Consider the following 16,652-nt stretch of genomic DNA (forward strand, 5'->3'; position numbering starts at 1 on the left):
GCTTTGACAACTCAATGGAGGCCTCCTTTACACATGGCATTAACATGCGTTTCATGGCTGATGTTTTATAGCCGAATTGCATTTGCACCTTCATTCTGAGATCTCAGCGACACTTTACATATGTGACCCTGGACCACAAAACCAGTCATAAGGGTCAATTTTTCGAAATTGAGATTGATACATCATCTGAAAGCTGAATAAATAGGCTTTCCATTGATGTAGGATGATAGGACAATATTTGGCCGAGATACAACTATTTGAAAATCTGGAATCTGAGGGTGCAAAAAAATCAAAATACTGAGAAAATCGCCTTTAAAGTTCTTAGCAATGCATATTACTAATCAAACATTAAGTTTTGATGTATTTACAGTAGGAAATTTACAAAATATCTTCATGGAACATGATCTTTACTTAATATCCTTATGATTTTTGGCATAAAAGAAAAATCTATAATTTTGACCCATACAATGTATTGTTGGCTATTGCTACAAATATACCCCAGCGACTTAAGACTGCTTTTGTGCTCCAGGGTCACATATTACATGAGAGGCAGCGTTAACCAAAACATTTCCACATTAACACATTTTTATGAATTCTAAGTGCTTTCTGTCATTTCTTGCAGTTCCTTTCTTTACGAATCCCTTTTGAACAATGTTATTAAGGATTAGAAGGAAAATGTCAGAAAAGTGCCTTTCTTTGAGAAGAGTAATGAGAGAAACTAAAGAGACCATAAACTATGAGGCTAGCTTGACAAAGCCTGCTCTGATAGTTTCCCTGATAGCACACGTACATCACGGAGACGTCTATTTGATGTCTGCATTTACATCTGCAAGAGGTAGTTTTTAGAGTGTTTGCTCATCTGCAATATACGTCTATAGGACGTTTCCTCAGATGTCAAACAGACGTTTAGAAGATGTCTGTAAGATGTTTATGATTTAGAATGAATGTAAAACTGACATCTTAGAGACGTCTATCAGATGTTTGTACGCAGCAGATGCTTTCCAGATGAAGCGAGCTTTAACAGACATCTTACAGACGTACCTGTGCTATCTGGGTTAAGAGAGTTTTAAAACCTTGAAGTTTAAAGGTTTTCCTCAGACAGATAAAATCAGAAGAACTCAAAACTATTTCAGACCCTATTAGACCTCATCAGACCAATAAGAAACTGCATTAAACAAAGCCATCAGCAAGTTTTACCATGTTGGTAAGCATTGCTAAAATACTGTAGCATGTTGCTGGTATTTGTTAGCATGTTGTTAACATTTAGCTAAGGGTTTAGCAACCCCAACTCAAGCATGTTAACATGTTCGCATTTAACATGTTGCTAGGCACTGTTAACATGTTTTAACATTAAGTGCTGCTAACATGTTTACTAAGCTTTGTTCATCTGTTGTCAGCATATTCTAACATGTTTCTAGGCATTGTTAACATGCTAACATTAAGCTAAGTGTTGCTAGCATGTCCTCAGCATATTGTAACACGTTGCTAGGCATCTTTAACATGTAGTATGTTCTTAGCATTTAACATTGTTAACATGTTTTTAAGTGTTGCTAACATGTTTGCTTGGCTTTGCTAATCTGTTGTCAGCATATTTTAACGTTGTTAGCCATTGTTAATATTAAGCTAAGTGTTGTTAGCATGTTGCTAGACATTACACATTTAACACTGTAAACTGTTACTAGCATGTTGCTAGGCGTTGTTAGCATATTCTCAGCATATTTTAACATGCTGCTAAGCATTGTTTTGCAAGTTTTGCTAGCAAGTGTGAGTATAAAGTATAACAATTTCAATTTTTCAGTGAACTGTTCTTTCACTATTGACAGGTAATAAAATAGTTCTTACCTTTAAAATTTCATCAACACAGCTCGCATCTCCCACTGGACCCTGCAGGAACGAACGAAAGCATGCAGATCTTTGCTTACAGAATCATCAATCAAATATACAGGGTTGCTTCTGACCACAGGTCGAGTATAACTTAATCCGTTAAGTTGTCAAACCCTCGAGTAGAGCAATAATACATGCAACTTGCTAATGTTATTGTAAAGAGGTCATAACATTAATATATTAGTATAGTAATAGGTCATTATTGTTTTCCTAAAGGTGCATGCTAAATGGTGGCATAAAGCCAGTAAAGTTTTGCAGTTTTATGCTAGCTAGCCAAAACATTGCAACGAATCCCAAAGAAAATGGTCTAGTTTGATGTTTGAGTCATCAGGACAAACATTTGTATTCTGCTTTGTATAACTTACTTTTATGACTAAACAACTGCTGATTGCTTTTTTTCTTCCATGCTGTAAGTGTGTGATCCAACCGAATGGCCAGGAATTGAAAGGCCACAGTTATACAACTAACTCGCAGCGACACCTAGCATGTACACAAATAAATGCTTATAACTATGCTTATAATTATTTATGGACACATTCAGATTGACTTAAGACATGTCATAAAAACATGCATTTGTGCGACTTCTGTGTATTGTTATCAGAGGCACAAGAGTGCACAAGACTGCAATGTGGTCAATGATATGTCTTTTTTTTCCAGACCTATTAGTTTGTTCAAAAATCCTCTAGACATTTAGTGACTGACTGAGAATGCAAATCTCTGACAGTAGGTGGCGCTTATGTTACAGCAGAAATATAGCGGTTACCCATTACACAAAGCAGCGCTGCACTTATAAACACTACTTTACTCGGCATCATATGGAGGTGAGAAGAAAAATATGCAGTAACACTTTACTTTAAGCCTTTATATATAATTCTATTCATTCAGAAAGTATAATGCATCAAAAAACAGATGTTATGATGCATTTTATGGTTATAATTATTTATGAAAAGATATAACGCATTACAATGTTCATTATAAATACCGTCATATTACATTATACATAAAGGCTTTTAGTAAAGTGTCACCAAAAACACTTGGTAAGACTTTAGTTTAGAGACCAATTCTCACTATTAACTAGCTTCTTATTAGCATGCATATTACTAGCATTTTAGCTGTTTATTAGTACTTATAAAACACATATTAATGCCTTATTCTGCATGAGCATATTTTAGATCCCTTAATCCTTAAACCCCATACCTAAACTTAACAACCACCTTACTAACTATTATTAAGCAGCAAATTGGGAGTTTATCGAGGCAAAAGTCATAGTTAATAGTTAGTTAATACTACAAATTGGTCCCCAAACTAAAGTGCGACCAAAGACTTGTCTGAAGACAGTCAGTTCCTTTGAGATATAGATTAAAAACTCCAGGAATTTGTGTGAATCACATGAATAGCCTATTTCAATGTCAGAATGACAAATTTTGCAACAAGTTCGCAGGTACAAACTTTCGAAAAATGAAAGGAGAAATCCACTGTCGTTTACCTTTGAGCTCTGTTTTATCGCAGTATATCAAGGGAAATTGGATTCATTATGATGTGAATCCTTTTATCAATATTAGGGGAAAAAAGAAAGCACGCACGACTTACAGCGACTGGCTGCGTTGGGATCTTGAGCTTGGTGAGGGAAGCCTTGCCACTGGGCTTCATTTCTCCCACCGCACTGCTGTGTGATTGACCGCCGTACGACTCCGAGGAGGTCTTGGGCTCGGCCGTTTCCCGGTCGTCCATGGGTCGCACATAAGCGGTGGGTTTTTGGATCATGGAGCTGGGTTTGATGAGCGAGGGCGGGAAGCTCTGGCTGGGGTGCTGTCCACTGGAGAAGGAATGAACTCTTGAGGGCGAGTCCCAGTTGGCTTCTCTGTCCCTGGGCGACTTGTTGCGGCCGCGCGAGTGTCCGCCAGAGCTCATGGAGCCCTTGGCTGGGCTGGAGTGGGATTTGTGCTCGGAGCCGTGCTTGCTCGACTTCTTGCTGCTGCTGTAGTCTCGCTCGTGCCGTTGACCGCCGCTGCTGGAGCCGCTACGTTGACTGCTGCCGTGGCTGCCCTGCACGGACGAGCGCTTCTGCGAGGGGGCAGAAGTTGAGGAGGACGAGCAGGACGAGGAAGAGATGCCGCCGACAGGAGTCCATTTACTGTTCTGACTCTGGGTGCCTCCGCGCTGGTCACCGTACTGGCTGGATTTATCGTCCGAGGAGGAGCTGGAGGCTTTGGGAATGAGCTTGGACATTGGGGGTTCACCGATGGTCTCCTTCATCTCGTCGTAATTTCCCAGCATGCTCTGGATGCGACTTGAGAGTTTATCTTCCTTGCAGGACTGTTGGGAGAAAAGGACAAGGTGAGAAAGACTGGAGATGAGTACGAGAACAACAACTCAAACACATGGATTCAAGTTTGTGTGCGCCATTTTACAAACTTCAAAACGTGTCTATCACAGGGCTTCAGGCTGACTAAGGCCCCGATCAGACAGAACACGTTTTTCAGGTTTGAAAATGCGAGGCGCACCCACACTGCCTTTTTGAGGTTGACTTTTTTTAATTTAGAAAAGAACAGTGCACTGCATTTTTTTAATGTTGCTAGGCAACCACCGAATCAGCTGTCCTGTCAGTCTAATGAAGGATTATAGCGCAAGCACTCTAAACTCTTTGGTTTGCCGTTAAGTAAACCGTCATATTAGCAGAAACTTTAAGGCCCGCCTCTCCATTCATTCGACTGGACAATGGAAAAAAAAAACGTGAATGACTTCGGGCGCTTTTCTGCTCAGAGTTGATTTTTTTTTTCAACTTTAGGTGCTCCGAGCACTCCTACAAAAACACGAGGCGCACAAACAGCACACAAAATTCTCACTGCCAATAGAAAACAATTTTAAAAAGGCGCCTCTCACTGCAAAAAAAACGCGTTCTGTCTGATCAGAGCCTAAATGGTCACATTTTACAAACCTTTTTGCTGCTTAAAGTCAAACTGGTGCCACTACAAAGTTCGCCAGCCCTCTTTAATTTACTGTAGTAATACTAACTCCATTAACCTTGGTATTGTGGCAAGCATTATCATTATTAGCATTATTAGCAATTGCATTATCATATATCATTATATAGTTATTTTAGTGATGCACCGCAAATAAAAATTCTGGGCTGAAACTGGAAATTCAGGATGCACTTGGCCAAAAACCAAAAAGAAATATTATTTAATAATCAATTAATTTATCAACATTATTTAATCATTAACACTCAAATAAAGGCCAAGTTGTACAAACATTTAAATTGCACATAAGGCAGTATTTAATAACAGTGTTTCTACAATTTTCAATTTTCACAGATTTACTCATTAAATAATGAAGGTAACAGTTTAGGTAAAACTCTAATCAATATGCAATAGTGCATATATTTAGCAAAATGCTGCTTTATGGAGTTATTTTTTCTAGCCGACTATTGAGTTTATGGATTTTGAATGCCTGTCCCGCCGTAAATGTGACTTTACATGACATTATCGTTTATGAGCGGTTTCAATGACGTCTTTATACCGTTGAATCACTGATTGAGACAACATTTCAAACCAAAAATTGCTCATTCGGCCGCCAAAATTTTGGTGCATCATTGAATATTATTAAACTATGGCAGTTTCTGAATTGTATATTTTGTATTTAAAGTTTCTAAATGTTTTAGGCTACTGTTTTTATTATAAAACTCAGTTAAAGTTACATCTAACCACGGTAGTGAAAAATCATACATGGTTTAGTCTGTGCTTACCATGTTCTTATTACAAATACCACTGTTAAAACTATGGAAACTATTTAAATTACAATGGTAAATTTGTAGAATCAAAAGGTCTGTATCTAGCTTTAACTATTTTCTTTGTGTAAAAACAGTCCTTTACTAGTGGATATTTGTGTAAATATCCACTAAAACGTATATGATTTGAAACTTGAACAGAAAGTAAGACAAATTAGTCAAAAAGACATCTGTAAACAACTCATCAGCTGCTGGCAAAGTAATTTTCATCTGCACGTTACACTGTGCTTGCATAAATCTTCTAATGTAAGAGACAGGAACATGGCCACTGTGGACATTCCCCATTTGTTGTCTGATCCTTGCAACAATTAAACATGATTTAGAGACGATACTGAATCATATGACAAATAAGACACAAGGATTCAATATTCCCTGTCCTTTTTTATAACCTGATCTGTCCAGAATGTTTGAGTCAAGTGTACAGGAGCAGACCGTTATGTGAAGTATTTTTTGCACTACTGCCCTCAATGAGTTCATCCAGAATAAACAAGTAGCACATCGCGTCCCAGCCCGACCGGAGGACATGTCAAAGCAGGGGTTTTCCACTGTTAGTACACACCACTTCATCTTATCCCATTGGGAGTATGAAGGTAATAACGGGACTCTCTACCTGTCAGGTTGCATTTCTTGCATCCTATGACAGGTTCACCACCAAAGTAAAGCACTTACCGCTGTGCAAAGCTGGTTAGCGGCAAAGATTAGACTGAGAGAGACTGTAATCTTCTTTACTGTAACATATGTGACCATTATATATGTGTCCTTTTTCCACCCATTGCAGCTTTATATCAGCCCAGTTTGGAAAAACCCCCATGAATGTAGAGTTTTAGTCCATTGATAGTATTTCACATCCTGAAATACTATCTAAAATTTAAAAAAAAAAAAGAAATAGGTCAGGAGGAATGCGATTAAATTAAATTGGTTTTTGCAGCAACTGATGTTGGATCACCTCTATACTAAAAATAGACTCAAATTATTAATGACACATTTCCACTCCAAACTTCATCCAATAAACTTTACAGAAAGAGTAGCAGAACATGGTTTCAAAAAACTAAAACAATAAAAGTCCTTCTGTATGTCCCGCCCAGACTTCCTGTTTAGAAAGGAAATGTGTCAACACAGCAAAGACACTGTGCTTGTCAGGTAATTTCATGAGGTTTTTAAAATATTGAAGTTGGGTAAACATATCCAAAACAAAAATAGCTAAATTTCCACTTTTCAACAACAACAAAGTTGAACTATAGGGGTGGAAATTGTGATAAATGTAACAATTCAAACATTAAATTCAAAATTAACAAAGCTTCCTCAAAGTTCTGACAGGTTCTTGTATGTTGTTGAGTGCAACCAACAAGGACAACAAAATAAAAGTATTATCTTGATATTATTTCATGGAACACTATTTTCCTCTCTCTCATCACTTGAGATCATCTGATGTAAAATGATGTAATTCCTTTGACTACGGCACTGTAAAATACGTTTCTCAATGACCAGTTCTTATTGGGACTGTTCTTTCCTTCCTCACACCTGCAAACTAAACCACACAATGCTTATCCCTGTATAACTAGACATTTGCTGAGCACTTACCACACATTTACGACAAGAAGTTAACCCGCCACTAACTAGCAGATATTTTATATTAGCCAGACAGATTTATAATAAGCAACCATACTGCTGATGCATCTAACAATGCAAGTACTTACCTATAAAATGCCCTGTAATAACCGTTAGGGTTCAAATAGCAAATGAAACCCGTTTCGAGATTTTCAGCATTGATTGGAAACGGTTTCTAACGGTTTTCCTCCAAAACCTACCGCCAGCTGTCACTGGATAATGTTTAAATTTGGATGCATGTTTCAATTTAGCAATTACTTTGAAGCATCTTAGTTGCCATTCTGCATTTTATATAACGGCGGTATCTTATTACACTGGCCTTCCTCTACACGTTGAAATTTTGGATGTAAAATAGAACAAGTCATTTTATAATTTACAGTGAAATTTAGAGACGTAAATTCCCAGTGTGAAAGTTTTTTAGGGTTAGGGTTTTATGTTACATCTTACGTTGTTTAATTAATGTTTATTGCATTATTTTAGAGTTACCATGATGGTGTTTTGTATCATTTGTGTGCATGACACCATCCACTTTCTATATATACATTATTTGTATACATAAGGTGGTTGTCATTATATTATAAAAGCTAAAAAACATGTTTTAGTCATTTGGTATATCAACATTATTTAATTTAATGAAATGTTTTTTTACAGTAAATTTAAGTTTAATCTGTAATACTTCATTTTGCTACGGCATTTTTACAGCAAAGTTCTGGCAAGCACAGCTGCAGTTCTTACTGTAAATTTCACAGGGTTTTTTTGTAACCATTAAAACACCCAAATCTCTCAAGTTTCCATGACGCATACATTTTTCCAGTAATTATGTAATGACCAAAGTTGCTGTTTCACCACAGTGCATTGATCAAGTGTTTGTTTTTTGCTTTTTTGCTAAAGAGCCAGATTAATTGTGCATAGAAGCCAAAAAGGAACAACCCAAGATTAGATGGGGTCTACAGGGCAAAATAATAAATAAATAAAAGATAATAAACTGGGGGGGAAAAAAAGAAGAAACAAAATGAACTTACTTTATAAGGTTCAGGAAAGAGGGGAGAGTTAGCTGGAAAGGCCTCTCCTCCCTGCTGGATTTCTTGATTTCTCCTTTCCCTTTCTTTCATACGGAGCATATTCCGGTCTTCACGGTTCATGTTGCTAACAACAGAGACACTAAGAGTCACTAAGCAATGAAGAATTAGAGAAAAATAGCTTCCTGACACCTTGATCTACACCTTCATCTACCAAGATAAAGTTACATATTTGAACAACAAATGGAAACAAATGGACAGGATTACTGGAGACAAGCAGATGTGCTTTCCCTTCAGAAAACAAGACCCGGGCCATTTCTCAGAATAACAGACAACAGTCATGTAGCAGAACTCAAATGTTACAATTCAATTAGACACAGTTATTGGTAATACTGACTTTAATTCTGTCCATCTTTGTCTTACACTGCGTGCTTCGGCTAACCCAACATTATATTCATTATCTGCCCTGTGCGTCATTACTAATAACAGGACTCACTAAAGTAGTTACACATTCAGCCAATATTTAGCACAATGGATGAAACGATATTCTATAGCACACAGAAACCTTTAAAAAAGGTTGTTTCAAAAGTTAAGACATGAAAGACTGCTAACATTACAGGTTACGTGAGATATGTGGGGTGTGTTTGGTTAAACAAGGGTTGAGAATCAATGGTGCGAAGTGAAACTTCGTCAGTCTTTGAGGCATGTAGTTTAGTAATTAGCAAACATCTAGTCCACAAGTCATTCGAAAAGGCAGATTTTTACTTTAAAATAAGACAAAAAAAATAATCAGTTCAGAGCGTCATTCAAAACCACAACAGGTTGAAAACAACTCTTGTTGAAATGAATGAAGACGTCAGATGCAAAGCAATGAGGCTCCCGTGTTAGCTTCAGTAATTTCACTTGAAAAGGTTATGAGTCATTTATTGAATGCCTTGTTTTCAAAAATGCCCAATGTTATTTTCATAGGAGCCTGATAAAAATGCTAATTTAAAAGAAACATCTCAGACAGATTTAGAGGTTTTTTACATCTGAAGTCTTCATATGCAAATGTTGTACAGAGGCTTATCCTGAACTTTGTAGCTTAGGACTACACGGATAAGATAATATGCAGGTTTCCACTCATTTCTTAAGTAAAGGCATAGCAAACTGGCAATGAATTAATAATTATATTCACTGTATCTCCATGAAGCCATAACTACAGATTCATTTTGCCTATGGTTTCACAACAAAATTGAAAGGAGGACAAAATCAGGTAAGAGAAAGAACGAGTGTGACAAGAAAAATAGGAAAAGAGCAAAAAGAGAGCCAAAAACAAGAAAGAAAAAGGAAGGAAGAAAGAAGAGTCATGGGTAAATTAAAGGACACTTTAATCAAACTGTTTAAGAGTTAAAAAAAAAGTGTTATTACTGGGCAGTTAAATAAATCTCCTCGTTTGCTTTCAGAAGGAAAGCATGACTGATTAGATCAGCACTGTCACGTCGGGGGGAGGGAGTGTTTTCAGATGCAGTTTTAAGACGAGTCACTATTGATGCATTAGATCCTGTCAAGGTAACAGAGAGGTTTATTTTGTGAAGTTGATAGCCGTGTTGAGAAAGCGAAATGAATGTGCTAATAGGAGCGCATTTGCACGACAAAACCACTCAAATGACCAATGACACACACACTGCACTGCAACAAAATCCAATTAGTCAAACCATCTCTGACAAAGCATGAATTATCCTCGTTGATGAACCGGTGCATACACCTAAACCTTCTCTCCACACTGCTTATTAAAACAACCAACAGCTCAGGGCCCCACTCTGTCATAATGTACTCGCCTCCTTATTGTTTCAACCTGTATGGCTTTCTAGCTTAACCCGTGTAAGTGTAACGACGCAAGTTTCAGGATTTCAATTAATCAGACATGCAGTTTTTTTTATTCAACCTTAAAATAAAATCCAGACAAATAAAAACAGAAGATATGGAATTTGGGAAAAAATAAAACTCAGACAAGAGAAGCATACTTTGGGCTTGACGTTCATAGTTTTGCAAATACGAACTTTCCACATTACGATCTCTCATACGACATGCAAGAATCAAATTGTGTTCTGCAACACTCCAAATCTGGCCTGAAGCATGGTCACATGACACATTAAACTCAATCCTCTACAATGCATGTAAATCACTCACATATGCAACTACATTTCCACGATATGAGACTACATAATGTCTATCATTAGCCACTGGCTAATACATTGTTAGATTTCACTTGTCAGTGTTTCCGTTAGAGTGAAGGACAAGCAGAAGAAGGTTCCTTCAGTAGTGGGCGGAGCTAATCCACAAAACGCCAATCACTTTGGCTAAAGTCAGACCTTAGCATGTTTTATGTAGTTGTTAGCAGTAGAAACATAGTATTAACATATCCAAATTATTGTTATTTTGTTTTACTAAAACATTGAATGACCAACAATGTCTCAAGCACCACCACCAGACCTAAGTTCAGTTAATATGACAAATATTTAAAAAAAAAAAACATTTTCACAACATTTCAAACATTTAACACGTTTTGGTTCTAATTACTGAAGTTCTATCAGAAAATGCTTGCTTGATTTTTCTTGGTAAAAGTGTAGTTCTTCTTGCAGATCATATCACATATGAATGTATCATAGTAAAAAGCTGTGCCATTTTATGAAGATAAGCCAATTTGTGTGTGTGTGTGTGTGTGTGTGTGTGTGTGTATATAGGGGCAGTGCCTCCTCAAAAAATTGGATGAGAAAAACATTTGTACTACAAAAATAAAAATTCAAATATTACAAAATATATCATTAAAAAGTGTATAAATCACTAATTTTTCTAAAGTAATACTGTCCTACAGCGACACCAGCACGTCTCTCTCGCCTCCCCTGAGCCCACTGAGTTTTAACAGACCCACTAAAGCGTGCGGTGAGTTTGGTGGGGGGTAATTGAGAATGAATGAGGGAAAATCACGTTAAAGGAGGCAACGATACGATTGGATATAACTGATTATGATTAGCTATGATTGGTTAATGAGATAAATCCCGCCTCTTGTGTTCAAGCACATTCTGCATTCACAAATCAGTCTGAATTAACAATATAATGGTGTTCATTGGAAGACTAATTAAGAAATAAACAACTTACACACTTAGGTATATAATCACTGTGTTACATCAAAATAAGACTTGAAATCAGCTTGGTGAAATTTAAAGTAAATCTCTGTGTCTGTGACCAATATTTACCGAGCTTTGATGACTGATGATCCGAAAAATTCAAAAATAGTTAAAGTTAGCTATTAAAAAGAATAGCTGAACATAAGTTCATAAATAAAATCTATTGTTTAAATTGTTATGGCCTTGAGTTATTATTCTGACGGTAAAACTCTTAAAAACACTAATTTGATGAGTTTTGGCTTTAATAAATAGAATATGGATTACATTGTTAATGTAAAAATATAAAATAGAATTGTTTTTTAAAGAAGTCTAATGTTTGTTCATCAAGGCTGCATTTATTTGATCAAAAATACAGAAAACCGTAACATTGTGAAATTATTATAAATGATGGTTTTAATTTAATATACTTTAAAAACAATTTATTCCGGTGAAATCTGAATTTTCAGCATCATTACTCCAGTCTTCAGTGTCACATGATCCTTCAGAAATCATTCTAATATGCTGATTTATTATCAATGTTGGAAACAGTTGTGCTGCTTCATATTTTTTTGGAACCTGTGATACTTTTTGATGAAAAATTTTTTTTTTGGAAAAAGAACAGCAAAAGAAAGAAAAATATTAATAACCCCAAACTTTAGTGTATATTGTAACAAAAGAGTTCTATTTTAAATAAATAAAAGATTTCTATTTTAAATAAACAAAAAAAAAATTTACTAGCCAATAGCAATTCGATTGCCAAGGTGTGCATTGAGGGTTGATACTATACTAAAAATGAACTTTCAATTTTTGGGTGGCCTAACCTTGTAAGAAATGGCAAAACCTGGTTAAATCCACATTTGAGAGTGTTAGATACTGTTAGTGCGGCTCTCTTTCCGTCTGCAGGGCTTTAAATCCTATGATGCAAATGTCAAACTGAGGCCAGGGTGTTTATTCCAGTAGGTTGGTGATCATACGACAGTCAGCAAGTATTGCTGGGAAGTTTCTCATTTGACTGGAATGATTCGATTTCTAGAGAGTGGGCAAGAATTACTTTTACGTTTTGATCTGGTCAGAGCATTAAATGAGTGTGTAGGTATAGACGTCTTACATTTTTCACAATGATTTCTACACATGCTCTACCCTGAAAAGCATTTTTTTGTGCATGCTCACCCAAATCATTTTGATATCTACATATTCAAAGGTGCTTCAGACCGTAATATAATCCAGATTATGATCTGTCCGGCCTGTCTAGAATATTCTTTGGCAAAGCTGCTACAGTGCACTGCTCATTTCAAGACCAATTTAAAAGACAAGATTCAGTTTGGAATTAAAGTCTGTGAAATAAAACTAATTAAGAGACGAAAGCTATGTAAACTGTTACGAGGAGGCCTAAAACTTTGCCGTGACTACTACAGGAGTTACTCACTGAGAACATGGCTGGTGCTTACCCTGACTGAGAGGCCATGGCCTCAACCAATGAACCATTGGAAGAGGATTGAGAGAGAAAACTCCAGACAACTTGATGGTTCTTCTCAGCTATGGCTCCCTATCGTTTAGTAGCGTCCACTCCGGAGGCACAGTTTCTTGATCGGCAGCTTTCACACTTCAGTCTTCGCTGCTGTATTTCCTGGGAGTTGAGATAAACCTGACTCAGGGAGGGGAGGTTACAGTCTGTCTGTGGAACAAACCACTGCGCTGAACAGAGGAGACACCGGTACAACGTACAGGTCAGGACTAACTAAGGCATGAGGATCTATACCAAATCTACAAATCTTAGTAACCACTGGACCATCAAAATGAAAAAAAAAAAAAAAAAAAAAAAAACACCCCCAAAAAAAGGCATTAATCATATTATTCATAATAAAATAAATAACAAATAACAAAAGAAAAAAAAAAAAAGAGAGATTTACATTTTTACAAAATACATTTTTTTATTTTTTTTTATTTTACTTAACTTCGTTTCTTTAATAAACTTAATGATGTAATCATATATAGCCTTTTCCCCTAGAATAAAAGTGACGTGTGACGTGACATGTGGCCAAGTATGGTGACCCATACTCGGAATTAGTGCTCTGCATTTAACCCATCCTTGTCTTCGCTGCTGTATTTCCTGGGAGTTGAGATAAACCTGACTCAGGGAGGGGAGGTTACAGTCTGTCTGTGGAACAAACCACTGCGCTGAACAGAGGAGACACCGGTACAACGTACAGGTCAGGACTAACTAAGGCATGAGGATCTATACCAAATCTACAAATCTTAGTAACCACTGGACCATCAAAATGAAAAAAAAAAAAAAAAAAAGATAACACACCTCCAAAAAATAAAAAATAAAAAATAAAATGCTTGAAAGTTTCATATAGTGTACACTAATAACAAACTCATCCTTCTATATTTTATCAATATTACGTCCACATGAAGTAACAAGTTGCCTACATAAATCTTTTTGCTGAGAGCAAACACCCCTCCGAGTGCTGTGGAGAATGGTGCAGTCCACCAGCGCCCATATAAGGACATGTTATTTTATGCCACTCAGCCACTCCCCTCTGTGACATTAAGAGTCACAGCAGCCAATCAGCTGCTGTCTCTCAGTAAACACACTGCCCTCCCCCACTTGGGTCTGAGCCAACACCATCAGCATCAGTTTCCTTAAAGGGCCAGATGCAGTTTTTAGTAAACCCAGGTGGTGATGAGGCAATTAGATGCAATATGGGAATCACCAAAAACAATTGTGTCTCACCGGTCTGGGTCCAGCTGCATAAACATAGCCACTATGTTAAGACTGTGTCTTTAGTTTGACCAACTAGCAGTTAGCCAAGTCTTAATCAGTCTTACTTTACATATTACACCAGTCATGACCAGTCTTACCAGACTAACTTTTTAGTCAAAGCAGTTTATGCAACCGGCCCCTGGTAATAGCTTGCATTTTGATCTATTTCATCTCATCAAAATCCTACATCTTCTAGTGTATCTGAAGTCACGGTAAAACTTCAGTTTAGGGACCAATTCTCACTATTAACTAGCTAATTATTAGCATGCATATTGCTGGCATATTGGCTGTTTATTAGTACTTAAAGCACATATTAATGTCTTATTCTGCATGATCATATTTTAGATCCCTTAATCCTAAACTAACAACTACCTTACTAACTATTAATAAGCAGCAAATTAGGAGTTTATTGAGGCAAAATGTGTAGTTAACAGTTAATTATTAGTGAGAACTGGTCACAAAACTAAAATGTGACCAAAGTCACTATAACAAGTAAGTTCTAAAACATTCAACATTTGGGGCTGGGTAATATAGCTAATATATCTATATGTGTTTGCTCCGAGATGGATCATTGTCATTAAATAGATTAAAATGTTTAATGCAAGTAAAGTAAAAAACATGAACATAGGCTACTGGTATCTACAAACTTATTTTAATGCCAAACATTTTATTTTGAAAATGGCACTGACATCATGTCATCACACAGTGATTTGATAGGAACAAAGGTTTGTAAAAGTTCAACTGAAACCATTTAATTTTACATAGTGACTTGGTATAATGCTAGGGGGAAAAATATGATGCTAGGGGGAAAATTATGTGAACAAAAAGAGATACACTAAACCAAGTTGGTCGAAAGCTCACAACGCTTGCCCCGCCTCCGGGCTCTTCTGATTGGTCCACTGTTTTGGAACTGGCATTAATGAGCGGCGCTGCCTTTAAAAGTTTAAATTCTTTAACTTGACACGGCATCTTAAAAACGTGGCACTCATGTGTGAGACGCTGCAAAAAGACGTGAACGCAATAGTCTCACACGTAATGCAAAAAACGATGGAAAATTTGTGCAATGGAATGGAAAAACGTGTTCTGTGTGAACGGCCCCTTAGGATGGAGAATAATAATTTTAAAAAAGTATATCAACTTAAAAAAACATTTTTTTATATTGCTGGCAGCACCATAGTGAATATTGTATCCACCTTATTTTTCCCATAAGAGCGTGAAATTTTATGTGTCTGGTTTCCAGTGTCATTCGCTTCCAGCTATTTTTAGCTGTACAAAACGGCTCGTTTTGCTGCTTGATATTGCAAATTGGTGTGTCTTACCATATTATTTTAATGTATTATCTTAATTATGAACACACTGGTTTGTAGTGCAAACAGTTTTACCGTTTTCTGCACGTTGCTATTCTTCTCGTTATTTCCCTACAGCGGCTAATGAACCGGAAGTCTCGCCCATAGGCTTACTTCTGCGTTGAAGAATAAGGTGGATATATTTCTTATATCTTATTCATCACTTACAACTTAAAGTGCACATTTATGGCTGTTCGGTACATTTTCATAAGCTGAATCCAGTCATTTCAATAGGAATCCATGTGATCGGTAATTTCACATGAGGGTGAAAGACTTTCCTATGCAACTGGTGAACTGCTCATTACTAATCCAAGCTGACCAACAGAACGCTGCTGGGTTGGAAAAAGACATCACGCATTGCTACAATACTGAAAGAGGTAAATGGACCATTTTTGCTTGTCAATCTGAGCAAAACAAGATCCCTAAATGCTTTAATAAGGTAAATCAACACGCGTCAGGCTTCCAACATCTTCTCCAGTGAGGTAAACCAGATCCTTAAGCTTTTAAATTAGGACATGCATGGTTATGTAACATGCAAATAAAGTTAAGGATATAACCAAATTGTCTGTTTTTTTTGTTTGTTTCCTTTGTTAAAATGCAAAAATATTCTAGAAGTTGAGAACATTTTAGTTGTTGTAAAGCAATATTCCCTTACCACTGGGAAATATTCTGCCCCAATTTTATGAAAATTATCACCATGCTTGAAAGAAGTCTGTGCTTGTCTTAATTTATAAAGTTTATAAAGCATAGAGAGAAAATATAGCACTTATGTCAAATTGGACATTAATGTACTTCTATAGATAATACATTTTTAAGGCTGATTTTAAGACAATGCTATTTGTACTGCAATAACCTGACAGTAAACCACACACACACACACACACACACACACACACACACACACACACACACACACATGCATCTGTGCAATATTAACTTTTTTTAAAAAGCCCTTTGCACTCAACTGTAAAAAATTAACACCATTTTTCTGAAGGTACTGGCCCTTCCATATTGGTGTTAGGTGAACAGACTGCCAGGGATATCTTGACTTTATATGTGACGATATCGCTCAGGATTGTGTACTCAGGGCGT

The 16,652-nt window shown here is 36.7% G+C and overlaps 1 protein-coding gene across 1 annotated transcript in view; it reads right to left on the reverse strand.

Moving 5' to 3' along the window:
* Positions 1-13,157, reverse strand: part of LOC107692940 (AF4/FMR2 family member 4-like) — a 34,205-nt gene extending 21,048 nt beyond the window's left edge. Inside the window, exons 1-4 of the mRNA XM_016492148.1 lie at positions 12,896-13,157; positions 8,302-8,425; positions 3,475-4,200; positions 1,843-1,884 (exon numbers count right to left, since the gene is read on the reverse strand). Coding sequence (XP_016347634.1) covers positions 1,843-1,884; positions 3,475-4,200; positions 8,302-8,425; positions 12,896-12,912 — 909 coding nt within the window. The 5' untranslated portion in view covers positions 12,913-13,157. The remainder of the gene's footprint in view (positions 1-1,842; positions 1,885-3,474; positions 4,201-8,301; positions 8,426-12,895) is intronic.
* Positions 13,158-16,652: the final 3,495 nt, after the last annotated feature.

This window comes from Sinocyclocheilus anshuiensis, unplaced genomic scaffold (assembly GCF_001515605.1).
Source record: "Sinocyclocheilus anshuiensis isolate Anshui unplaced genomic scaffold, SAMN03320099.WGS_v1.1 scaffold658, whole genome shotgun sequence".
NCBI lineage: Eukaryota > Metazoa > Chordata > Actinopteri > Cypriniformes > Cyprinidae > Sinocyclocheilus > Sinocyclocheilus anshuiensis.